This window comes from Coregonus lavaretus, assembly GCF_964263955.1.
Source record: "Coregonus lavaretus genome assembly, chromosome: 27".
Taxonomy (NCBI): Eukaryota; Metazoa; Chordata; class Actinopteri; order Salmoniformes; family Salmonidae; genus Coregonus; species Coregonus lavaretus.
The window spans coordinates 14,896,745-14,924,328 of NC_140014.1; the positions used below are offsets into that span (position 1 = coordinate 14,896,745).

Here is a 27,584-nt window from a genome sequence, read left to right on the forward strand (position 1 = left end):
TCTGCGGGGACTTGCTTCCATTCAGCCACAAGCGTATTAGTGAGGTCAGGCAATGATGTTGGGCAATTAGGCTTGGCTCGCAGTAGGCGTTCCAATTCATCCCAAAGGTGTTCAATGGGGTTGAGGTCAGGGCTCTGTGCAGGCCAGTCAAGTTCTTCCACACCGATCTCGACAAACCATTTCTGTATGGACCTCACTTTGTGAACAGGGGCATTGTCATGCTGAAACAGAAAAGGGCCTTCCCCAAACTGTTGCCACAAAGTTGGAAGCACAGAATCGTCTAGAATGTCATTGTATGCTGTAGCATTAAGATTTCCCTTCAATGGAACTAAGGAGCCTATCCCAAACCATGGAAAAACAGCCCCAGACCATTATTCCTCCTCCACCAAACTTTACAGTTGGCACTATGCATTCGGGCAGGCAGCGTTCTCCTGGCATCCGCCAAACCAAAATTAGTCAGTCGGACTCCCAGAAGGTGAAGCGTGATTCATCACTCCAGAGAACGCGTTTCCACTGCTCCAGAGTCCAATGGCGGCAAGCTTTACACCACTCCAACCGACACTTGGCATTGCACATGGTGATCTTAGGCTTGTGTGTGGCTGCTCGGCCATGGAAACCCATTTCAAGAATATCCTGACGAACAGTTATTGTGCTGACGTTGCTTCTAGAGGCAGTTTGGAACTCGGTAGTGAGTGTTGCAACGGAGGACAGATGATTTTTATGCGCTACGCGCTTCAGCACTCGGCGGTCCCGTTCTGTGAGCTTGTGTGGCCTACCACTTCACGGCTGAGCTGTTCCACTTCACAATAACAGTACTTACAGTTGACCGGGGCAGCTCTAGCAGGGCAAACAATTTGACTAACTGACTTGTTGTAAAGGTGGCATCTTATGACAGTGCCACGTTGAAAGTCACTGAGCTCTTCAGTAAGGCCATTCTACTGCCATTGTTTGTCTATGGAGATTGCATGGCTGTGTGCTTGATTTTATACACCTGTCAGCAACGACTGTGTCTGAAATAGCCAAATCCACTAATTTGAAGGGGGTGTCCACATACGTTTGTATATATAGTGTATCTTTTGTGATGTCCCCACAATGTTCGCACCAGACTGTTCCCACAACCTAATGAAACATTCTGGGAACCTTTAAAGAACATACAAAATGTGTTCTGAGAACGTTCTTGTAACATCAGGTGAATGTTTTATACAAACATTCTATAATCATCACCACGACTGGACATTTTTTTTGTTATGAGAAAATGTTCCGCCACCTAACGAATGTTCTGGGAAACAATTTTGGTTTGCTGGGGAGAATGTTCTCCTCTAGTGTCCCTTAGCGGGGCAGAGCGGGCAGGCCGGTTTGGGCTGGCACACCAGAGAAGACACCAACTGAGGAGCCACTGGACCATGTTCACAGACTGCCATCACACAGCTGCCGCACCAACTAGACACTTACACACACACAAACCCTGTAATACACACACCCACGGATGCACGCACCTAGCACAAATCACGCACACTCTGCCTGCTCACAAACTCTGCTCACGCGCACTCCTCACACACATCACACACATACACTAAGCGCTACTCACACAGACACCTTGGCTGCCTAAAGGCCCCTGTGTACCCTCAAAGCCCCTGAAGGGTGAATCACGCTACTTTTAAGAAGGTATACTGGTTAGGAGTAAGAACTAGCTGGAATTTGACTAAAAATAAGGAATCAAATGTGCAAAGGTGAGGGATAATACTACAGTACTGCAACTGGGTTTTTACATTTGCATTAAATACATTGTTTCTTCTCTAGGCTATCATCATGTCTCTCCTGTATTTTTCTAATATTTTCTCTCCATCCCTCTATACTCTCGCTCTACCTTATTCTGGTTCTCCCTCTCTGCCCCTCCTCTCTCTCTCTCTCCAGCACTGGCATTATAGGAACGATCGATAGAGAGGTGATTGTTATTCCTCTAGCAGAGCCCACACACAGCCTGACCTCACTCAATATCTCTCTCCCTCTATCTCCTTTTCTCCCTCCATCTCTCTCTCTCCACCACACTCGCCACAGCATCACACCTCAGGGCTGAGGTCAGCAGGCAGTACAGACTGACTACTGTAAAGACACACTGTTCATCAGTCATTATACAGGTAATTGCTCAAATAAAGGAAACACCAACATAGAGTCTTAATAGGGCGTAGGGCCACCACGAGCCAGAACAGCTTCAATGCACCTTGGCATAGATTCTACAAGTGTCTGGAACTCTATTGGAGGGAATCTTCCACAATAAATTCCATCATCTGGTGTTTTGTTGATGGTGGTGGAAAACGCTGTCTCAGGCACCGCTCCAGAATCTCCCATTAGTGTTCAATTGGGTTGAGATCTGGTGACTGAGATGACCATTGCATATGGTTTACATCGTTTTCATGCTCATCAAACCATTCAGTGACCACTCGTGCCCCGTGGATAGAGGCATTGTCTTCCTATGGGGGCATAGCCATGTTAGCCAAAAATAATGGCCTGCCCTGCATGACCCTAAGCATGATGGGATGTTCATTGCTTAATTAACTCATGAACCACACCTGTGTGGTGGCACCTGCTTTCTATATACTTTGTACCCCTCATTTACTCAAGTGTTTCCTTTATGTCGCTGTTATGTCGCTGTGTAATGATACTGGGTGTATAGTGGGAGTATAGCAGCTAATATATCTGAATGTGCCTTCAGGGTCAGTGTTGGTAGTGGGTGGATAGGTAGAATCAGCATGGTGGTGATAGCCTATCCATTCATCCAGATGAGGTATTCTGTTACTTATCTTTGGTTTGTCTAGTTTGGGTAGAGTAGGAGCAAGAGCCCTGCCTTGAGCCTCAGTGTTGGGGGAAGTCAGTGATCTATAGGTTATTACCACCCGGTAACTACAATCATAGTTACTATACGAAATATTTCAGTACTACTGGACTATAAAGAGGTACTGTCTGAATAATATATGGTTAATATATGGTTAGTATGTCAGTCTTACCTCATGGTGCGGAGGTCCCAGCCTCTGATGGTTGTGTCGTTGGCTGTGGCCAGCTGGGTACAGTTGTGATGCGGACTCCACTTCCCAGACGTGAACTTCAGTTGACCTTTACCCTCTAGGGTGGCACTGCTGGAGATCTGAACGGGCAGGGGTTAATGATTTACACCTGATCATACACCTGTCAATCATGGGGTATTGCGAGGGAGGCTAAGATAAGGGTAAGAGTTAATGTATTGACGGATCTGTATGGACAGGCCTTCCCTAGTGTGAAGCTGACCTCACCCTCCTTCACACAGCAAAGTTAATGGCAGGTTCAATGACTCCTGAAGGACCTTGTTGACATTGTGAATATCTATATACTGTTACTCATGGATCACCAGTTTGACCATTAAGGACACTCTGAGTCTGTACTGACATAATCAACAGAGATACAATCATTTCATACATCTGCATATCTAAAACCCAACCTGTTATCTTTACTCATATATAACTAATATGTATGCAATGTCACTGAACAATCCAATTTATAAGAAGATGTGTACGGAGCTTGCATCTCTCTCTCTCTCTCTCTCTCTCTCTCTCTCTCTCTCTCTCTCCCTCTCTCTCTCTCTCTCTCTCTCTCTCTCTCTCTCTCTCTCTCTCTCTCTCTCTCTCTCTCTCTCTCTCTCTCTCTCTCTCTCTCTCTCTCTCTCTCTCTCTCTCTCTCTCTCTCTCTCCTCTCTCTCTCTCTCTCTCTATCTGTCTCTCTCTCTCTCTCTCTCTCTCTCTCTCTCTCTCTCTCTCTCTCTCTCTCTCTCCTCTCTCTCTCTCTCTCTCTCTCTCTCTCTCTCTCTCTCTCTCTCTCTCTCTCTCTCTCTCTCTCTCTCTCTCTCTCTCTCTCTCTCTCTCTCTCTCTCTCTCTCTCTCTCTCTCTCATTGCACATGCAGGGTACAGTCTCATTATTTCAGGTAGAGAGGAGAGAGGGAGAGGGGGAGAAGTGAAGGAGGAGGGGAGGAGATGGGGTGTGTGGGTGTACCGTGAGCCAGAGGAGATGTTCTCACTCAATTGCAGCGGTGTTTCTAATTGATCACACACACACACAATCCATGCTTCAGCTGGACATACAGACAGGCCTGTGATGAACACATCAGCCTGAGAGCCTCTGATGGATGGAGGGAGGGAGGAGGGGTGTAAAGGGATAGAGTGGAGAAGATGTGTCCCCTGTAGCTCAGTTGGTAGAGCATGGCGCTTGCAACGCCAGGGTTGAGGGTTCGTTTCCCACAGGGGGCCAGTATGAAAATGTATGCACTCACTAACTGTAAGTCGCTCTGGATAAGAGCGTCTGCTAAATGACTCAAATGTAAAAATGATTAGCATTCTGAACAGCACTGGAAAAATCTTTCTAGGCTGCCAGGCTCCCCTCTCTCTCGCTCTCTCTATCCTATTTCTCTCACTTCATCTCTCGCCATCTACTTCTCTCTCTTTCTCTCACTCTCCCTATTTCCTCTTGCCCTGCTCTACTCTTCTCTCTCTCTCTCTCCCTCTCTCTTCTCTCACCCCTGTGCCCTCACTCCATTTTTAATGGCTGCCATGCCCAGGGCAGGCTGTGTCACTCAATAGCTCCCTGCTCTGCTGCTCTGCAGCCCAGCCTGACATCAGTGCCACTACACAGGGGGGGACAGAGTGCCTTCCTCTGGGGACACCTCCACACACACACAGAGTAGGAGAGAATGTGTGTGTGTGTGTGAGTGTTCGTCTGTGTCTCTCTGTGAGTGTGCATGTCTGATTACAATCTCTGGACAGAGCGATTCTTCACAGGTTTACATTATGACACGCACACACACAAATATCAAGTCCTGGGTTGTGTCCTGTTGGGCCTGTGACCTGGCTGGCCTGTGCAGATCTCTGTATGAGCGCATTAATTACTAATGACTTAGGCCCATTATTTATGAAGCACCTCCCTGCTACAGTACACCCAGGCAGCTAGCTGCTAATGGAACATTAACTGACCAGCCCACACACACACACACACACACACACACACACACACACACACACACACACACACACACACACACACACACACACACACACACACTTCATCTCCACTGTAGAACTATGGATGTTTTAATTGCAGAGGCAGTGGAGTGGAGAATCAGAAGAACAGAACAGTAAATAACAATGAGAAGACAGAGACGCTTCCTCCTCACCTCACTGCATTAGTAGTTGGGATGGAACTTCACTGTCAGAGGAGAGAGCTTCTACTAAACAGTATGGCCACAAACTAGTCCTGAGTAGACCAATTGTGTGACAACAAATAGTACTTAGGACATTCAACTTTTAATGGGTAAAGTTCAACATACACTGAGTATACAAAACATGCTCTTTCCATGACATAGACTGACCAGGTGAATTCAAGTGAAAGCTACGATCCCTTATTGATGTCACTTATTAAATCCACTTCAATCAGTGTAGATGAAGGGGAGGAGACAGGTTAAAGAAGGATTGAGACAACTGAGACATGGATTGTGTATGTGTGCCATTTAGGTTGAATGGCAAGACAAAATAGCTTTTGAACGGGGTATGGTAGTAGGTGGGGGGAGGGTCCAACTCAATATTAAGAAGGTGTTCCTAATGTGTGGTATACTCAATGTATATCTAGCTTGCATGGGGGTTGTTAAAACAGCGAATGGTTTACTTGACACAAGTGAACTATTTTAGGTGGATCACAGCAGAAGAGAATTGGGGCACCAGTGAACCAGCTCTGAAAGTCACAAGAACACCTACAGGAGCCACTGCTCTGGCCACTAAAGCTAGCCCAGATACAGAGTGTGTTTCAGTAAGGAATCATGTGATCTTGGTGAGGCAAGCAGAGTACACCCCTGGACAGTTCTAAAACACTGTTGTTGGGAAGGGAGGGGAAGATAAGAGCAGTCTGATACCGTGGTTATCAAATAATGAGCATGGGGTATGGGGAGATGTATGGTGGTGTGTGTGTGTGTGTCTGTGCGTGTGTGTGTGTGTGTCTCACCGTGGCCTGGGTTGAGCTCTCCGTCAAGTCCCAGAGCAGAGCGTGATTATCAGCCAGAGAGATCACACGCTTCCCATCTCCCATGGGCTCCCACAGGACACTGCAGCAGAGAGAGAGACAGCGAGATAGAGAGATGGAGAGAAAGACAGCGAGACAGAGAGATGGAGAGAAAGACAGCGAGACAGAGAGATGGAGAGAAAGACAGCGAGACAGAGAGATGGAGAGAAAGACAGCGAGACAGAGAGATGGAGAGAAAGACAGCGAGACAGAGAGATGGAGAGAAAGACAGCGAGACAGAGAGATGGAGAGAAAGACAGCGAGACAGAGAGATGGAGAGAAAGACAGCGAGACAGAGAGATGGAGAGAAAGACAGCGAGACAGAGAGATGGAGAGAAAGACAGCGAGACAGAGAGATGGAGAGAAAGACAGCGAGACAGAGAGATGGAGAGAAAGACAGCGAGACAGAGAGATGGAGAGAAAGACAGCGAGACAGAGAGATGGAGAGAAAGACAGCGAGACAGAGAGATGGAGAGAGAGACAGCGAGACAGAGAGATGGAGAGAAAGACAGCGAGACAGAGAGATGGAGAGAAAGACAGCGAGACAGAGAGATGGAGAGAAAGACAGCGAGACAGAGAGATGGAGAGAAAGACAGCGAGACAGAGAGATGGAGAGAAAGACAGCGAGACAGAGAGCGAGGGGAGAGAGAGTTAGTTCACGGGACACATACATGAATACACACATCAGTGCGAAAAATATGTACACAAGCACAGTACGATGCACACACATCCAATGACGGCAGTTTATTACCATGGTATGTAAGGTATGTAGTCAAATTACCACTATGTAGTATTTACTGCGTATGACACACACACAGTACATGATAAGAGCTGCCTGTGTCTGCTATAGACTGATGTCATTAGTTCTAGCGGTGATAAATGAGACGGGCCCATCTCCTCTGAGTCATTCATCAGTGTGGAGCAACACAACATAAAGCCTCCACTGTACTGTGTGTGGGGGAGAGATAACGGGATGGAAGGAGGAGGGACAAAGTTAAAGTCCTCAGGATTTCATCCAACTCTGTAATTTGCATATCTTGTGAGGGGAAAGGGAACAGAGAGAAGAGTGGAGGAGTTGATGGAAGTTGTAAATCACACACACACACACACACACACACACACACACACACACACACACACACACACAGGCTTTCAGTGTATGAGGCAGCACTGTCTGTCCCTCTCTTACCTGTCTCTCTCCATCTCTCTTTCTTTCTCTCCCTCCTTCCTTCTCTCTCTCGCTTTGGCTGTCATTAATTAATTTATTCCATAAAAACAGCTCCAATCTGAAGTCAATATATTCACTACCCCCAGATTGATAAAAGTAGCCCTCCCAATAGTATTAATTAATTCATAAAAGAGAGAGAGAGAGATAGATAGATCCTCTTCCCCTTTATGGCAACAGCCAGCCGCTCTTATTAAAGAATTTAAGTTATGTGCATTTGACCTTCAGCTCTGCGGCGGCTTGGCATCCTGGTAGGGAGTGAATATGTAAATACATGGAGGACTGCCAGGGAGGGGAACTTTACAAGCCCATATATCTCAGAAAGTCCTGGGTGAGACACCTGCCTCCGTCCTTCTCATCAAACTGTTTTTCCGTCTGCTTTGTATTCAGATGAGTTTAATTCAATAGCAACATATGCACACGCCGCTCATGGTATTGGGAGTGGGGGGGGGGGGGGGGGGGGGGGTAGATTGGGCTGCTTTGGGGAATAGATACATCCGTTTGGCTTGGCTACAGAGTTACAGTGAGGGATCAACAGAATAGAGCTATAGGTCCAAGGTAAGGCCTGGGAAAGTCAGAGTGGATGAGAGAGAGAGAAAAGAGAGGGGTTGGAGAGAGGGATAGAAAAGGGAGGGAGACAGAGATGGGAACAGAGATAGTAGAAGAGGGAGAAAGATTGAAGAGAAAAAGGGAGATAGGAACTAAGAAGGACAAAAGATGGGCAATTTAAAAAGTGTGTTTGTGTGTGTGTGTGTGCATGCACGTGCATGTGTAGAGCCAGGATTAATCAGCCATGCAAAACTGAAAGCGCGAACCACCGCATTTAACCATGGCAAGATGACAGGGAATATGGCCGAATACAAACAGTGTAGTTATTCCATCCATAATGCATGCAAACAGGCAAAATGTCAGTACAGAGACAAAGTGGAGTCGCAATTCAATGGCTCAGACACGAGACATATGTGACAGGGTCTACAGACAATCACAGACTACAAAGGGAAAACCAGCCCCGTCGCGGACACCGACGTCTTGCTTCCGGACAAGCTAAACACCTTCTTCGCCCGCTTTGAGGATAACACAGTGCCACCAACGCGGCCCGCTACCAAGGACTGTGGGCTCTCCTTCTCCGTGGCCGACGTGACTAAGACATTTAAGCGTGTTAACCCTTGCAAGACTGTAGGCTCAGACGGCATCCCTAGCCGCGTCCTCAGAGCATGCGCAGACCAGCTGGCTGGAGTGTTTACGGACATATTCAATCTCTCCCTATCCCAGTCTGCTGTCCCCACTTGCTTCAAGATGTCCACCATTGTTCCTGTACCCAAGAAAGCAAAGGTAACTGAACTAAATGACTATCGCCCCGTAGCACTCACTTCTGTCATCATGAAGTGCTTTGAGAGGCTAGTTAAGGATCATATCACCTCTACCTTACCTGACACCCTAGACCCACTTCAATTTGCTTACCGCCCCAATAGATCCACAGACGATGCATTCGCCATCGTACTGCACACTGCCCTATCCCATCTGGACAAGAGGAATACCTATGTAAGAATGCTGTTAGTTGACTATAGCTCAGCATTCAACACCATAGTACCTCAAAGCTCATCATTAAGCTCAGGGCCCTGGGTCTGAACCCCGCCTTGTGCAACTGGGTCCTGGACTTCCTGACGGGCCGTCACCAGGTGGTGAAGGTAGGAAACAAAACCTCCACTTCGTTGATCGTCAACACAGGGGCCCCACAATGGTGCGTGCTGAGCCCCCTCCTGTACTCCCTGTTCACCCATGACTGCGTGGCCACGCACACCTCCAATTCAATCATCAAGTTTGCAGACGACACAACGGTAGTAGGCCTGATTACCAACAATGACGAGACAGCCTACAGGGAGGAGGTGAGGGCACTGGTGGAGTGGTGCCAGGAAAATAACCTCTCACTCAACGTCAACAACACAAAGGAGCTGATCGTGGACTCCAGGAAACAGCAAGAGGAGCACACCCATATCCACATCGACGGGACCGCAGTGGTCTGAAAATGGTCCACCCACACAGACAGTGTGGTGAAGAAGGCTCAACAGCACAGAAATTTGGCTTGGCACCTAAAACCCTCACAAACTTTTACAGATGTACAATTGAGAGCATCCTGTCGGGCTGTATTACCGCCTGGATGGCAACTGCACCACCCACAGAGCTCTCCAGAGAGTGGTGCGGTCTGCCCAATGCATCACCGGGGGCAAAGTACCTGCCCTCCAGGACAACTACAGCACCCGATGTCACAGGAAGGCCAAAAAGATAATCAAGGACAACAACCACCCGAGCCACAGCCTGTTCACCCAGCTATCATCCAGAAGGTGAGGTCAGTACAGGTACATCAAAGCTGGGACTGAGAGACTGAAAAACAGCTTCTATCTCAAGGACAGCAGACTGTTAAATAGCCATCACTAGGTGGCTTCCACCCAGTTATGCAACCCTGCACCGTAGAGGCTGCTGCCCTATATGGTCAAAAGTTTTGAGAATGACACAAATATAAATTTTCACAAAGTCTGCTGCCTCAGTGTTTATGATGGCAATTTGCATATACTCCATAACGTTATGAAAAGTGATCAGATGAATTGCAATTAATTTGCCATGAAAATGAACTTAATCCCCAAAAAACATTTCCACTGCATTTCAGCCCTGCCACAAAAGGAGCAGCTGACATCATGTCAGTGATTCTCTCATTAACACAGGTGAGAGTGTTGACGAAGACTGGAGTTCACTCTGTCATGCTGATTGAGTTAGAATAACAGACTGGAAGCTTTAAAAGGAAGGTGGTGCTTGAAATCATTGTTCTTCCTCTGTTAACCATGGTTACCTGCAAGGAAACACGTGCCGTCATCATTGCTTTCCACAAAAAGTGCTTCACAGGCAAGGATATTGCTGCTAGTAAGATTGCACCTAAATCAACCATTTATCGGATCATCAAGAACTTCAAGGAGAGAGGTTCAATTGTTGTGAAGAAGGCATCCGGGCACCCAAGAAAGTCCAGCAAGCGCCAGGACCGTCTCCTAAAGTTGATTCAGCTGCGGGATCGGGGCACCACCCGTGCAGAGCTTTCTCAGGAATGGCAGCAGGCAGGTGTGAGTGCATCTGCACGCACAGTGAGGCGAATACTTTTGGAGGATGGCCTGGTGTCAAGAAGGGCAGCGAGGAAACCACTTCTCGCCAGGAAAAACATCAGGGACAGACTGATATTCTGCAAAAGGTACAGGGGTTGGACTGCTGAGGACGGTAAAGTCATTTTCTCTGATTAATCCCCTTTCCGATTGTTTGGGGCATCCGGAAAAAAGCTTGCCGGGAGAAGACAAGGTAAGCGCTACCATCAGTCCTGTGTCATGCCAACAGTAAAGCATCCTGAGACCATTCATGTGTGGGGTTGCTTCTCAGCCAAGGGATTGGGCTCACTCACAATTTTGCCTAAGAACACAGCCATGAATAAAGAATGGTACCAACACATCCTCCGAGAGCAACTTCTCTCAACCATCCAAGAACAGTTTGGTGACGAACAATGCCTTTTCCAGCATGATGGAGCACCTTGCCATAAGGCAAAAGTGATAACTATGTGGCTTGGGGAACAATACATCGACATTTTGGGTCCATGGCCAGGAAACTCCCCAAACCTTAATCCCATTGAGAACTTGTGGTCAATCCTCAAGAGGCGGGTGGACAAACAAAAACCCACAAATTCTGACAAACTCCAAGCATTAATTATGTAAGAATGGGCTGCCATCAGTCAGGATGTGGCCCAGAAGTTAATTGACTGCATGCCAGGGCGGATTGCAGAGGTCTTGAAAAAGAAGGGTCAATACTGCAAATATTGACTCTTTGCATAAACTTAATGCAATTGTCAATAAAAGCCTTTGACACTTATGGAATGCTTGTAATTATACTTCAGTATACCATAGTAACATCTGATAAAAATATCTAAAAACACTGAAGCAGCAAACTTTGTGAAGACCAATACTTGTGTCATTCTCAAAACGTTTGACCACGACTCTACATTGACTTGGAATCACTGGCCACTTTAATAATGGAACACTAGCCGCTTCAATAATGTTTACATATTTTTGCTTTACTCTTCTTATATGTATAGTATATACAGTATGCCCAACCATGCAAAAAGGCAGTAACTGCTCATAGCGTGGAACTGAGAATAATGTGTTCAAAGTTTTTTAATTGTCCAGCCAAATGAATTCTAGGGAGATCATTGGAGATGTAGTGATCTGTTGTCTTACTATGAGTTAATTTTTTATTAATGTTGACCCTGACATGACCTTTTACCCTTAAACGGCAGTTACTGCCTTCTTCCTTGGCATGATATGTTACAAATTGCAGGGTAATACCAAAGCAAAGAGCAGTATCTGCCATTTTCATTTGTTAGTTTACTATATTTCTCATATATGCTATTAATAAATGAGCATATATGTGTGTCTTCCACTAAGATACCAGTTGCATTTACATTGAGATGTAGGTTCTGCATCAGTCACATTACATACTGTGTTTTACAAGAAGCCCATGTCTGGTTATAAGAATAAATGTGAAAAGCAGCACTGCAATTGTTTGAATTACATTAAATGATTACCTATCTTGTAATATACAATGATGTATTGGAACATGATAAAAGTATGACGTAGGGTAATACTAATTATTAAAAAGTACCATGAGATTGCAAATACAATTATTTGTATATATATATATATATATATATATATATATATATATAACTTTTTAAATAACACTTACATAGACAATTTTGAATAACAGCTTTAAGAATTAATTTGAAAGATATTTACATTTCCATATTCATAAGAGGACACACATGACATTTAGCTACAAATGATAAAATGCTAAATAGTTAATTTCATTTTTAAGTGAAACTTCTTCAGTACTCTTCCATATCACTCCTCACACTCAACTGAAATATATAGAGCAAATAATCAGGGACCTACATGATTCTATTCTGTCATGGATGATAATAATTAACACTGACATTTTGTGGTGGGAAAACATATGATCATAATCCTTTTCAGTTATTCTATTCTATAATATATAATATTGATTTTATCTTGTGCTAACATTATCATGATAATTTTCACTGTCATAAGTCAGTTCATCTATTCATTTCATACCTGCTCCCAATACGGCTCTTACATTTGCATATTTATTTACAAATCAAATATTAAGATCATAAGAATAGCACTCTTAATAGCCCTAATGCTTATCTGTCATCACAAGGACACCACCAGCATGGATGGACATTGACAGGAATGAAACCAGTATTGACATGGTTGTACAGTCCTAATGCACCCTCACATGGCAACTTTGATCCGCACAGACACATTGAGCACACATTTGGCATGCCAAAGTTTGTTGTACTAATTACTTACACCACCAACAAAGGTGACGGATACAATTTGGGATTTTAACTTTCCTGACCGGGACAGTCACTCACTACTGGTATATAAAAGAAAACCAGAAACACTGGACATGTGAGTAGATATATTATTAATGAGGTAGCAATGCTGTGTGTGCTTTTGACAATTCAGTATGGGGTGCACTTCCAACTGACTGTCAGCTGGCTAGTGATCGTGTGTGTGGTGTAACGTTACTGATTCAAATAACCCATGGAATGTCTGAATAAAATTAAAGGGATTATATTCATTATAGGGATAATAGATTTAAGCTAGCATAAATTGCTGATCGGCTCGTTTATGGGAGCAGGTAGCACAAATATATTGCTTCATGCTAATGCTAGCTAAGTAGGTTTTGACATTTTTGGTAGGGGCGTGTCAGTTCTAGCTAGGTGGCTGTCACTGGCTAGAAATTGTGTGTGGTGTACTGATTCAAAGAAACCATCAGGTGACATTTCTGAATATAAATAATTATAGGGCTAATAGATTGAAGTTAGTATCAATTGCTGATCTCCTCTTATGAGAGCAGGTAGCATTGTTAGTCTATGCTCGCTAGCTAGCTAGCTAGTTAGCTTGGTAACTATGTTCTCAGATCTACTTAGCTAGCTAGTTCTTACCAGTGTCTGGGTTTTGGTGTTTCAGAGCAAGTTCAACCATTATTTTCCCCCGGGAAAGCTGTGCCATGATGTTGTTTCCCAAGATTAGCAATGTATGTGTGTGAAGCTGTCAGTCAGTTCAGTTACTGCCATTTACCTTGGTTTCACAGTAACTTTTTGCAGTTACTGCTTATATGACCCCTATTTTCTCCAAAACACAATACAATAGAGGCAGGATACTTGTCCACATGATTAAGCATGTATTTAATGTATCAAAAATGACATGAACTCATTTTTGACCAAATTAGCAGTTACTGCCTTTTTACTTGGTAGGGCAGTATACTGTATTATATTCTACTGTATTTTAGTCTATGCCACTCCGACATTGCTCGTCCTAATATTTATATATTTCTTAATTGCATTCTTCTACTTTAAGATTTGTATGTATTGTGTGTATTGTTGTGAATTGTTAGATACTACTGCACTGTTGGAGCTAGAAACACAAGCATTTCGCTACACCCGCAATAACATCTGCTAAATATGTGTATGTGACCAATACAATTTGATTTGAATTGCAGAGTAAATGTGTCCTATTGAAGGTGTGTTAGAAGACTGGTCTTCACGGCCCCTAACATTACTGACAGTATTGACTGGCTTACATATGACTGTGTGGCTGCCTGAGATCCCATTGGGCTAACATTGATTGGCTAACAGTCCCTTGGAGTGCAAATCATACTCTGTGCACTGTGATCACCAGGACCCCCCCAACACACATACAGGCATACACACACCCCTGTACGCAAAGGCTACACACTCATTGGTACGCACAGGCACACACACATGCTCACAGACGCACACACACACACACACACTTACCACTCTCCCGTCACACCCTCCCGTAAAAAAAATAAGCCTGTTGAGCTTCATGATTCCTCACAGTGCCCAGCCAAGCCATGATTGGTCCTAATCGCTCAATGGGAATTGATTCCTGAGCCTGGTGCTGCTTCAAATTGAAAATGAGGCGCTTGGCTCCCCAAAGCAGGGGAGAGAAATGTAGCCATGCCAGAGTACTATTGTTTGTGGGTCTGTTTCTTCATTCCAGCCACGCTTCACAACACTATCCCAAATGTTAGACCAGCAAGACTTTGGGGGGGGGGGGGGGGGGGTGGGGGGGGGGGGGGTTTGGTGGTGGGACTAAAGTACAGCCATAAAAGGCATAAAGGACATACAGACGTACATACATACATACTGTACATACATACAGGAAGGAAGGAAATAAGTGATCTAAACCCACTCAGATTATCATACAGTACATGAAAACAGCTTCCTGTCTATAACTCATTGAAATACACTTCATAGGCAGTATATCCTCACAGCTGAGAGCCCTGTTAATAATATACAGTATGTACATACAGACCTTCTCATGTACTCCTTCTCTCACACACTTAAACAAGCACGTAGTCACACACACACAAACACACCCCCTGCTGGTTGCTGTGCTCCTGCTAGCGTAGTCAGAGTGAGCGGGGGTTGCAGTTTGAAAGAGATGGACGAGGTGTGCACCAAACCAAAGCCATCCATCTCTCAGAGCCAATACAACAAAGCAAAGGCTACAAGACTCACAGAACACACACTCACAGACACACCATCATGCCCTTGAGAGTGTTGCAGCTCTGGAGGTGTCAGAATGGCAGACACCAGAACCATCAATCTCCACCCCAGAGCCCCACCTCACTCACCCATGGCTCTCCGCCAACTGGAGGCTATTACACACACACACACATGCACAAAGTAAATTGCAGCCTCTAAAATATATAACAAATACTGCTCAGGGAAGTTTCTTAAAATTGGGAATTTAATTTGGAATGCTAAAATGCAATCTTCCTTCCAAAGGGATGATGCAGCTACTGAAGTCTAAAAAGGGATGAGTATTGATTTTATTTTCCTGCACAATAAATGATGGTAAAAATAGTGTATACAGCTATAAGACAAAGGCATGAGCAGTGGCTGAGCCCTGGGATATGTAGGTCAGTCCAGTCAATACTTTACACAGCACAGCACAACATAGTATAGCAAAGTATAGACCAGGATACACTTCAGTAGTATATGAGAGAGAGAGAGAGAGAGACAGAGAGAGAGAGAGAGAGAGAGAGAGAGAGAGAGAGAGAGAGAGAGAGAGAGAGAGAGAGAGAGAGAGAGAGAGAGAGAGAGACAAGGCAAGTGACAGAGGGAGATAACAAAGAGATGAAGAGGGAGAATGAGATAGAAAGATTTAAAGATAGAGGAAGATAAGCGAGTATAGGGGTATAAATGGTGAGAAGCAGGATGATAGATTTAGAAAGACAAAATAAACAGAGATAGAGTCAAATGGAGAAAGAGAGAGAGAGGGGGATAAGGATAGAAGAACAGAGAACGAGGGGAAATAGAGGGGAAAAAGAAGACAAAGGAGAAAAGAGGAGAGAAAAGTATCGAAACAGGGTCGTTAAACCCTATAGTTTCAGGGTTGAATTGATATGACTGTGTTGTGTTGTATACAGTATTGTAGCTATAGGCTACAGTCTGAGAGCAGCCTACCTGGAGGTGTTGCCATGGGCTCTGTTGTCAAGGTGACAGAGGAGTTCCAGGTTCTGGGGGTTGTGGGAGTTGTGGGGGTCGTCTGGGGTCTCATGGCTCCCTGACTCCCACTCTGGGGGCATCCTCCATACAGCCCCACACATCACCACGCGGCTCTCACTGGCTGGGGTGGACAGGAGACAAAATCAGTCTTAGACACCTGAGATGGGTGGGGACTCACTCATTATATGGATTTGAGAATGAAAACCAGAATGTATAGTGGTACAGAAGGACCAGGTCTGTGGGACCGCATCAGGGACCAGGTTATGAAGGTTCCAAAAACCTGGTGCAGCTAGATCCCTGTAGGTGCTTTCATTCAAATACATTTCCTTAGTGTCCTGTGATATACGTAAGGAACCATCAACGAGGGGCTACCTATGCGTTCTATGAAAAATAATCCATGACGTGGAAGGTGTGTTGCACGAAGCGCTAGCGGAGTGTCACTAACCTTCTACGGAGTATCATTATTTTCCAGAGAACGCATAGAGCCCCGAGTTAATTATCACACAAGCCACGGGTATAATTTAACGGATATACCACTAGAAATGTGCCGCTAGAAATGTGTTCATTTGCAGGTAGAAATGTGTTCAACATCCACTGAAGTAGCTAGCAAGTTTACTATACTGAACAAAAATATAAACGCAACATGTGAAGTGTTGGTCCCATGTTTCATTAATCAAAATAAAAAGATCCCAGAAATGTTCCTCTCGCACAAAAAGCTTATTTCTCTAAAATGTTGTGCACAAATTTGTTTACATCCCTGTTAGTCTCTAATTCTCCTTTGCCAAGATAATCCACCCACCTGACAGATGTGGCATATCACGAAGCTGCTTAAACAGCATGATCATTACACAGGTGCACCTTGTGCTAGGGACAATAAAAGGCCACTCTAAAATGTGCAGTTTTGTCACACAACACAATGTCACAGATGTCTCAAGTTTTGAGGGAGCGTGCAATTGGCATGCTGACTGCAGGAATGTCTACCAGAGCTGTTGCAAGATCATTTAATGTTAATTTCTCTACCATAAGCCTCCTCCAACTTCGTTTTAGAGAATTTGGCAGTATGACCAACCGGCCTCACAACCGCAGACCACGTGTAACCACACCAGCCCAGGACCTCCACATCTGGCTTCTTCAGCTGCAGGATCGTCTGAGACCAGGAACCCGGACAGCTGATAAAACTGAGGAGTATTTCTGTCTGTAATAAAGCCCTTTTGTGGGGAAAAACTCATTCTGATTGGCTAATCAGACCATCAGTCTTTGCATGCTATTATGAAAATCGAATTCAACAACGCCAATAATGTTTTCAATTCAACTTTTGCTTTCAAAAGCTGCTCAAACATAGAACATGTAAAAATGAACTTCATAGCCATTGAATAATACCGTGCATTACACAACGAGTGGGTCTAATCCTGAATGCTGATTGGTTATAACCGCATTCCAGCCAGTGTCTATTTCACAATTTACCACCGGCTAAATCTATGATGCTGAAATGCCCATTTACTCTGTTCCATCTGACTGCGCAATCCACTGTCTCATCAGCTCAGCCAGGCAATTGATATACTAGATTTACACTGTAAAAAGCATCTAGACATTATATCCAATTTCTTTTAGACTAGCATTTGGTTTTCACTAGCGGAGATTTGTAATAATCTTGCTGTCTGTCTCTCCGACATTTGCAACACTGTTTCAATATTGAAATTCGATCTCCAGCTGTCCTATGGTAATGAACGTGTCAGGAGTCGGGACGAGACAGACAGGCTAGCAGCTTTTCTCAGCCAGTCGAAATCATGAATCAGCATAATTTTTATGGATCTATACAAAGAAATATCAATAGAAAAACACGAAATGCAGCTAGTTTGCTGTCATTCCAGCTTCAGTTTGAAGTCATTGTGTTAGCTGTGTAGTTGGCTATCTCTTCTGAACAGTGGCCTGGCAAGAGAGCAAATGTTCTATGACAGGCGAAATTGCACATCATTAGCTCGTTATGGATATAAACCCCAAAAATTAACTAGAAAACACAAATGCAGCTACTTTGCTGTTATTCTGGCTGCACTGTGTGACGTGACTGTGTTAGCCAAAGTTGGCTAGCTAGCAAGCAAGGGATAAGAATGTTGCCAGCCATCATGGCAACGGAACATTTAGAATGAACGACCATAGATTTAGAACAAAAATAATACTTAACGACTGGGTCGCATCTCTGGCAACCGAACCGATAGAATGAATGACGGCCGGCTTGGGTAGAAACCCTAGATTTGTGTCGGGACTATATCTCGTGGAAGGATGAAATAGTATGAATAAATCCATCAAAAGAACAAATAAAAAATGTTATGAAAATATGTCAATTATTTGAATATATTGGTAACCCGTATAAAAGTGATAATGCCCTCGAAGCCGGTGTGTGGAGGATATAATGGCATGGTTTGCCAGCCCGAGACGAATGCCAATATATCCTCCAAAACACCGGCTTCTCGGGCAAGTATGCTCTAGTATGCCCTTAAAGCAAAACGAAACGAGTATTCAACAATGCCACGGTATAATTGACTCTCTCACTTGACTAGCTCCTGCTCTAACTACTCACTATTATTTTCAAGCTTCAAGTTTTAATGTCACGTGCACAAGTTGATTGAAATGGCTTTCTTGCAAGCTCAAAACCCAACAATGCAGTAATCAATATCAATGTAGTACTACAAATAACATCAGGTAGAACAAAAACACACGATATATAAAAATAAATAAGAAGTTACTTTAACCAGGTAAGCCAGTTGAGAACAAGTTCTCATTTACAACTGCGACCTGGCCAAGATAAAGCAAAGCAGTGCGATAAAAACAACAACACAGAGTTACATATGTGGTAAACAAAACATAAAGTCAAAAATACAATAGAAAATATATATACAGTGTGTGCAAATGTAGCAAGTTATGGAGGTAAGGCAATAAATATATAGTGCAAAAAAATTACAATTGAGTATTAACACTGGAATGAGAGATGTGCAAGAGATGATGTGCAAATAGAGATACTGGGGTGCAAATGAGCAAAATAAATAACAATATGGGGATGAGGTAGTTGGGTGGGCTAATTTCAGATGGGCTGTGTACAGGTGCAGTGATCGGTACGGTGCTCTGACAACTGATGCTTAAAGTTAGTGAGGGAGATAAGAGTCTCCAGCTTCAGAGATTTTTGCAGTTCGTTCCAGTCATTGGCAGCAGAGAACTGGAAGGAATGGCGGCCAAAGGAGGTGTTGGCTTTGGGGATGACCAGTGAGATATACCTGCTGGAGCGCAGACTACGGGTGGGTGTTGCTATGGTGACCAATGAGCTAAGATAAGGCAGGGATTTGCCTAGCAGTGATTTATAGATGACCTGGAGCCAGTGGGTTTGGCGACGAATATGTAGTGAGGACCAGCCAACAAGAGCGTACAGGTCACAGTGGTGGGTAGTATATGGGGCTTTGGTGACAAAACGGATGGCACTGTGATAGACTACATCCAATTTGCTGAGTAGAGTGTTGGAGGCTATTTTGTAAATGACATCGCCGTCAAGGATCGGTAGTATAGTCAGTTTTACGAGGGCATGTTTGGCAGCATGCGTGAAGGAGGCTTTGTTGCGAAATAGGAAGCCGATTCTAGATTTAACTTTGGATTGGAGATGCTTAATGTGAGTCTGGAAGGAGAGTTTACAGTCTAACCAGACACCTAGGTATATCCATGATGGCGTAGCAGTGCGGTCGTGTATTCTGTAGTGTGCTCGTGTAAATAGCCTGTTTTTAGTTTTTTTGTCTTTTTTGTATATATTTCTCAATCTCACTTTTCATCCTTCAACTAAATATAATTTCCTGCAACCCGCCTCACCCAATGTGGAACGGATTCTATTATTTCTTATACCTTTTTATCCAGAACCTCCGGCTGAAGCTAGCCAGCTAACTAGCTACTTGCTATTATCCACCATTAGTGGTTTCACCATTGTCCGTGGCCTGCACTACCTACCAGCCAGCTCTAGCCTGGACAATTATCGGCCAGTCTGCACAGTCTGCACAGCGCGCTATCGACCCAGAACATTTTGGATTTTCTGCCGGAATCACTGAATCACAACACCGGATCATCGCAACTAGCTAGCTGCAACCGAATGGATGTTGTTGTTGGCTAATCACCACTGCCCCGAAGCAAGCACTAGTTAGCCTTGAGCTAGCCTCGAGCCAGGCCCATCTCCCGGCTATCTACCTCTCTGTCAACCGGACGGGATCTCCTAGTGTCGACACGGAGCCCCGCCGATCCATCACGACTGGTCTGCCGACGTAATTCGTCTGATGTGGTTTCAACAGGCCTCCCGTTGCGACGACCACAAAGATCCATCTGCTAGCCTCGTCCCGCTAGCACACGCAATCAACAGCCGTGCCTCCTGCTCGCCTGTGCCGTAGCAGCCATCGGACTCACCTATTGCTGTTCACTGGACCTTATGAACACTCAGCTACACAGCTGATGCCTGCTGGACCGTTCCTTTACACGGTACCCCATCCTGTTTATCTGTCCTGTTTATCTGTTTAGCCTCAGCCCAAACATTCGTCGCCATTACCAGTTGTTGTCTTAGCTCTCTCGAATAACACCTGTGATTGCTTTATGCCTCTCTCATGCCAATATGCCATGCCTATTGCTGTTTCGGTTAGTTCTTATTATACAATTTCACTGTAGAGCCCCCAGTCCCGCTCAACCTACCTCAGACAGCTCCTTTGTCCCACCCCCCATACACGCGGAGACCGGCTCAATCGGTGCCTCCAGTGATGCTATCTCTTTCATCGTTACCCAACGCTTAGGTTTACCTCCACTGTACTCATATCCTTCCATATCCTTGTCTGTACATAATGCCCTGAATCTATTCTACAACGCCCGGAAATCTGCCCCTTTTATTCTCTGTACCCAACGCACTAGAAGACCAGTTCTTAAAGCCTTTAGCCGTATCCTTATTCTACTCCTCCTCTGTTCCTCTGGTGATGTAGACGTTAACCCAGGCCCTGTAGCCCCCAGTATCCCTCCTACTCCCCAGGCGCTATCATTTGTTGACTTCTGTAACCGTAAAATACTTGGTTTCTTGAAGCCTCATCCCTAAGTTTGAGTTATTCACTGCGTTAGCACACTCCGACAACCCTGATGTTCTAGCAGTGTCTCAATCCTGGCTTAGGAAGGCCACCAAAAACTCTGACATTTCCATCCCAAACTACAACATTTTATGTCTAGATAGAACTGCCAATTGGGGCGGAGTTGCAATATACTGTAGAGATAGCCTGCAGAGCTCTATCATACTATCCAGGTCTGTGCCCAAACAGTTTGAGCTTCTACTTCTAAAAATCCACCTTTCCAGAAATAAGTCTATCACTGTTGCCGCTTGCTACAGACCCCCCTCAGCCCCCAGCTGTGCCCTGGACACAATATGTGAATTGATTGCCCCCCATCTATCCTCAGAGTTCGTACTGCTTGGCGACCTAAACTGGGATATGCTTAACACCCCGGCCGTCCTACAATCTAAACTAGATGCCCTCAATCTCACACATATTATTAAGGAACCTACCAGGTACAACCCTAAATCTGTAAACATGGGCACCCTCATAGATATCATCCTGACTAATTTACCCTCTAAATACACCTCCGCTGTCTTCAACCACGATCTCAGCGTCACTGCCTCATTGCCTGCGTCCGTAATGGGTCCGCGGTCAAACGACCACCCCTCATCACTGTCAAACGCTCCCTAAAACACTTCCCTTTCTAATTGACCTGGCCTGGGTATCCTGGATGGATATTGACCTCATTCCGTCAGCAGAGGATGCCTGGATGTTCTTTAAAAGTGCTTTCCTCTCCATCTTAAATAAGCATGCCCCATTCAAAAAATTCAGAACTAAGAACAGATATAGCTCCTGGTTCACCCCAGACTTGACTGCCCTTGACCAGCACAAAAACATCCTGTGGCGGACTGCATTAGCATCGAACAGCCCCTGCGATATGCAACTTTTCAGGGAAGTCAGGAACCAATATACACAATCAGTTAGGAAAGCAAAGGCTAGCTTTTTCAAACAGAAATGTGCATCCTGTAGCACTAACTCCAAAAGGTTTTGGGACACTGTAAAGTCCATGGAGAATAAGAGCACCTCCTCCCAGCTGCCCACTGCACTGAGGCTAGGAAACACTGTCACCACCTATAAATCTACGATAATCGAGAATTTCAATAAGCATTTTGCTACGGCTGGCCATGCTTTCCACCTGGCTACCCCTACCCCGGCCACCAGCTCTGCACCCTCCGCTGCAAACCTGGCTACCCCTACCCCGGCCCCCACACTTCTCCTTCACCCAAATTCAGATAGCTGATGTTTTGAAAGTGCTGCAAAATCTGGACCCCTACAAATCAGCTGGGCTAGACACAATCTGGACCCTTTCTTTCTAAAATTAGCAGCCGAAATTGTAGCAACCTCTATTACTAGCCTGTTCAACCTCTCTTTTGTATCATCTGAGATCCCCAGAGATTGGAAAGCTGCCGGCGGTCATCCCCCTCTTCAAAGGGGGTGACACTCTAGATCCAAACTGTTACAGACCTATATCCATCCTGCCCTGCCTTTCGAAAGTATTTGAAAGCCAAGTTAATAAACAGATCACCAACCATTTCGAATCCCACCGTACCTTCTCCACTATGCAATCTGGTTTCTGAGCTGGTCATGGGTGCACCTCAGCCACGCTCAAGGTCCTAAACGATATTATAACCGCGATCGATAAAAGACAGTACTGTGCAGCCGTCTTCATCGACCTGGCTTCAATGAGTTCAATGTGTCAAATCGGAGGGCCTGTTGTCTGGACCCCTGGCAGTCTCTATAGGGGTGCCACAGGGTTCAATTCTCGGGCCGACTCTATTCTCTGTGTATATCAATGATGTCGCTCTTGCTGCTGGTGACTCTCAGATCCACCTCTACGCAGACAACACAATTTTGTATACATCTGGCCCTTCATTGGACACTGTGCTAACAAACCACCAAACGAGCTTCAATGCCATACAACACTGCTTCCGTAGCCTCCAACTGCTCTTAAACGCTAGTAAAACTAAATGCATGCTCTTCAATCGAACGCTGCTTGCACCTGCCCACCCGACTAGAATCACTACTCTCGGTGGGTCTGACTTAGAATTTGTGGACAACTACAAATACCTAGGTGTCTGGTTAGACCGTAAACTCTCCTTCCAGACTCACATTAAGCATCTCCAATCCAAAGTTAAATCTAGAATCGGCTTCCTATTTCGCAACAAAGCCTCCTTCACTCATGCTGCCAAACATGCCCTCGTAAAACTGACTATCCTACCGATCCTTGACTTCGTTGACTTGGCAATGTCATTTACAAAATAGCCTCCAACACTCTACTCAGCAAATTGGATGTAGTCTATCGCAGTGCCATCCGATTTGTCACCAAAGCCTCATATACTACCCACCATTGTGACCTGTACGCTCTTGTTGGCTGGCCCTCACTACATATTTGTCGCCAAACCCACTGGCTCCAGGTCATCTATATATCACTGATGGGCAAATACCTGCCTTATCTTAGCTCATTGGTCACCACAGAAACACCCACCCGTAGTCTGCGCTCCAGCAGGTATATCTCACTGGTCATCCCCAAAGCCAACACCTCCTTTGGCTGCCCCTCCTTCCAGTTCTCTGCTGCTAATGACTGGAACGAACTGCAAAAATCTCTGAAGCTGGACACTCTTATCTCCCTCACTAACTTTAAGCATCAGTTGTCAGAGCAGCTTACTGAAAACTGCACCTGTACACAGCCCATCTGTAATTAGCCCACCCAACTACCTCATCCCCATATTGTTATTTATTTTGCTCATTTGCACCCCAGTATCTCTATTTGCACATCATCTTCTGCACATCTATCACTCCAGTGTTAATACTAAATTGTAATAATTTTGCACTATGGCCTATTTATTGCCTTACCTCCATAACTTACTACATTTGCACACACTGTATATAGATTTTATATTGTGTTATTGACTGTATGTTTTTGTTTATCCCATGTGTAACTCTGTGTTGTTGTTGTTTTTATCGCACTGCTTTGCTTTGTCTTGGACAGGTCGCAGTTGTAAATGAGAACTTGTTCTCAACTGGCCTACCTGGTTAAATAAATGTGAAAAAAAAGAACAACAAGAGAAGTAAGCTACACAAAATACTCTGTAATGTAAAAGTGGAAGAATAATTCTAACATTTATTTATGAAAAATAAACCGCATTCGGAAAGTATTCAGACCTCTTGACTTTTACCACATTTTGTTACGTTACAGCCTTATTCTAAATAGATTTTTTTCCTCATCAATCTACACACAATACCCCATAATGACAAAGCCAAAACAGGCTTTTAGAACATTTTGCACATTTATTAAAAATAAAAAAGGGAAATATTACGGCCTCGAGTCTTGTTGGGTATGACGCTACAAGCTTGGCACACCTGTATTTGGGGAGTTTCTCCCATTCTTCTCTGCAGATCCTCTCAAGCTCTGTCAGGTTGGATGGGGAGCGTTGCTGCACAGCTATTTTCAGGTCTCTCCAGAGATGTTCAATCGGGTTCAAGTCTGGGCTCTGGCTGGGCCACTTAAGAACATTCAGAGACTTGTCCCGAAGCCACTCCTGCATTGTCTTGGCTGTGTGCTTAGGGTTGTTGTCCTGTTGGAAGGTGAACCTTCGCCCCAGTCTGAGCGGTCCTGAGGTCCTGAGCACTCTGGAGCAGGTTTTCATCAAGGATCTCTCTGTACTTTGCTCCGTTCCATCTTTCCCTCGATCCTGACTAGTCTCCCAGTCCCTGCCACTGAAAACATCCCCACAGCATGATGCTGCCACCACCATGCTTCACCGTAGGGATGGTGCCAGGTTTTCTCCAGACGTGACGCTTGGCATTCAGGCCAAAGAGTTCAATCTTGGTTTCATCAGACCAGAGAATGTTTCTCATGGTCTGGGAGTCCTTTAGGTGCCTTTTGGCAAACTCCAAGCGGGCTGTCATGTGCCTTTTACTGAAGACTGGCTTCCGTCTGGCCACTCTACCATAAAGGCCTGATTGGTGGAGTGCTGCAGAGATGGTTGTCCTTCTGGAAGGTTCTCCCATCTCCACAGAGGAACTCTGGAGCTCTGTCAGAGTGACCATCGGGTTCAACTCCCCGAGTCAATGCATGTTATTACTACCTTTGGCAGCAATTACAGCTATGAGTCTATCTGAAGCTTTCTAAGAGCTTTCCACACCTGGATGGTGCAACATTTGCCCATTATTTTTAAAATTCTTCAAACTGTTTGTTGATAATTGCTAGACAACCATTTTCAGGTCTTGCCATAGATTTTCAAGCAGATTTAAGTCAAAACTATAACTCGGCAACCCAGGAACATTCACGGTCTTCTTGGTAAGCAACTCATGTAGATTTGGCCTTGTATTTTAGGTTATTGTCCTGCTGAAAGGTGAATTCATCTCACAGTGTCTGGTGGAAAGCAGACTGAACCAGGTTTTCCTCTAGGATTTTATCTGTGCTTAGCTCCATTCCATTTATTTTTTATCCTGAAAAACTCCCCAGTCCTTAACGATAACAAGCATACCTATAACATGATGCAGCCACCACTATGCTTGAAAATATGGAGAGTGGTACTCAGTAAACTGGCTCTAACCAGAATAGAAAGAGGAGTGGGAGGCCCCGGTGCACAACTGAGCAAGAGGACAAATACATTACAGTGTCTAGTTTGAGAAACAGACGCCTCACAGGTCCTTAACTGGCAGCTTCATTAAATAGTACCCGCAAAACACCAGTCTCAACGTCAACAGTGAAGAGGCGACTCTGGGATGCTGACCTTCTAGGCAGAGTTTTTATTGGCCAGTCTTTTTCTTTGCAACTCTGCCTAGAAGGTCAGCATCCCGGAGTCACCTCTACACAGCGTTGTACGAGATCTTCAGTTTCTTGGCAATTTCTCGCATGGATTAGCCTTCATTTCTCAGAACAAGAATAGACTGATGAGTTTCAGAAGAAAGTTATTTGTTTCTGGCCATTTTGAGCCTGTAATCGAACCCACAATTGCTGATGCTCCAGACACTAAACTAGTCTCAAGAAGGCCAGTTTTATTGCTTCTTTAATCAGCACAACAGTTTTCAGCTGTGCTAACATAATTGCAAAAGGGTTTTCTAATGATCAATTAGCCTTTTAAAATTATTAACTTGGATTAGCAAACACAACATGCCATTGGAACACATGACTGATGGTTGCTGATAATGGGCCTCTATACGCCTATGTAGATATTCCATAAAAAATCAGCCGTTTCCAGCTACAATAGCCATTTACAACATTAACAATGTCTACACTGTATTTCTGATTTCAATTTGATGTTATTTAAATGGACAAAAAAATTGCTTTTCTTTCGAAAACAAGGACATTTCTAAGTATATATATATATATATATATATATATATATATATATACAGTGAGGGGAAAAAAGTATTTGATCCCCTGCTGATTTTGTACGTTTGCCCACTGACAAAGACATGATCAGTCTATAATTTTAATGGTAGGTTTATTTGAACAGTGAGAGACAGAATAACAGAAAATCCAGAAAAACGCATGTCAAAAATGTTATAAATGTATTTGCATTTTATTGAGGGAAATAAGTATTTGACCCCTCTGCAAAACATGACTTAGTACTTGGTGGCAAAACAAAAACAAAAACAAAATCAGCAGGGGATCAAATACTTTTTTCCCTCGCTGTATATACAGTGGGGAGAACAAGTATTTGATACACTGCCGATTTTGCAGGTTTTCCTACTTACAAAGCATGTAGAGGTCTGTAATTTTTATCAAAGGTACACTTCAACTGTGAAAGACGTCATCTGAAACAAAAATCCAGAAAATCACATTGTATGATTTTTAAGTAATTCATGTGCATTTTATTGCATGACATAAATATTTGATCACCTACCAACCAGTAAGAATTCCGGCTCTCACAGACCTGTTAGTTTTTCTTTAAGAAGCCCTCCTGTTCTCCACTCATTACCTGTATTAACTGCACCTGTTTGAACTCGTTACCTGTATAAAAGACACCTGTCCACACACTCAATCAAACAGACACCAACCTCTCCACAATGGCCAAGACCAGAGAGCTGTGTAAGGACATCAGGGATAAAATTGTAGACCTGCACAAGGCTGGGATGGGCTACAGGACAATAGGCAAGCCGCTTGGTGAGAAGGCAACAACTGTTGGCGCAATTATTAGAAAATGGAAGAAGTTCAAGATGACGGTCAATCACCCTCGGTCTGGGGCTCCATACAAGATCTCACCTCGTGGGGCATCAATGTTCATGAGGAAGGTGAGGGATCAGCCCTGAACTACACGGCAGGACCTGGTCAATGACCTGAAGAGAGTTGGGACCACAGTCTCAAAGAAAACCATTAGTAACACACTACGCCATCATGGATTAAAATCCTGCAGCGCACGCAAGGTCCCCCTGCTCAAGCCAGCGCATGTCCCGTCTGAAGTTTGCCAATGACCATCTGGATGATCCAGAGGAGGAATGGGAGAAGGTCATGTGGTCTGATGAGACAAAAATATAGCTTTTTGGTCTAAACTCCACTCACCATGTTTGGAG

The 27,584-nt window shown here is 44.5% G+C and overlaps 2 protein-coding genes across 2 annotated transcripts in view; both read right to left on the minus strand.

Moving 5' to 3' along the window:
* LOC311102607 (myelin transcription factor 1-like protein) overlaps positions 1–27,584 on the minus strand; it is a gene marked incomplete at both ends in the record, with an annotated part of 591,893 nt that overhangs the window by 200,444 nt on the left and 363,865 nt on the right. The window lies entirely within an intron of this gene.
* Positions 1–27,584, minus strand: part of LOC311103165 (EARP-interacting protein homolog) — a 68,719-nt gene that overhangs the window by 18,598 nt on the left and 22,537 nt on the right. The window contains exons 4-6 of the mRNA XM_084144713.1: positions 15,910–16,072; positions 6,017–6,116; positions 3,006–3,142 (exon numbers count right to left, since the gene is read on the minus strand). Coding sequence (XP_084000839.1) covers positions 3,006–3,142; positions 6,017–6,116; positions 15,910–16,072 — 400 coding nt within the window. The remainder of the gene's footprint in view (positions 1–3,005; positions 3,143–6,016; positions 6,117–15,909; positions 16,073–27,584) is intronic.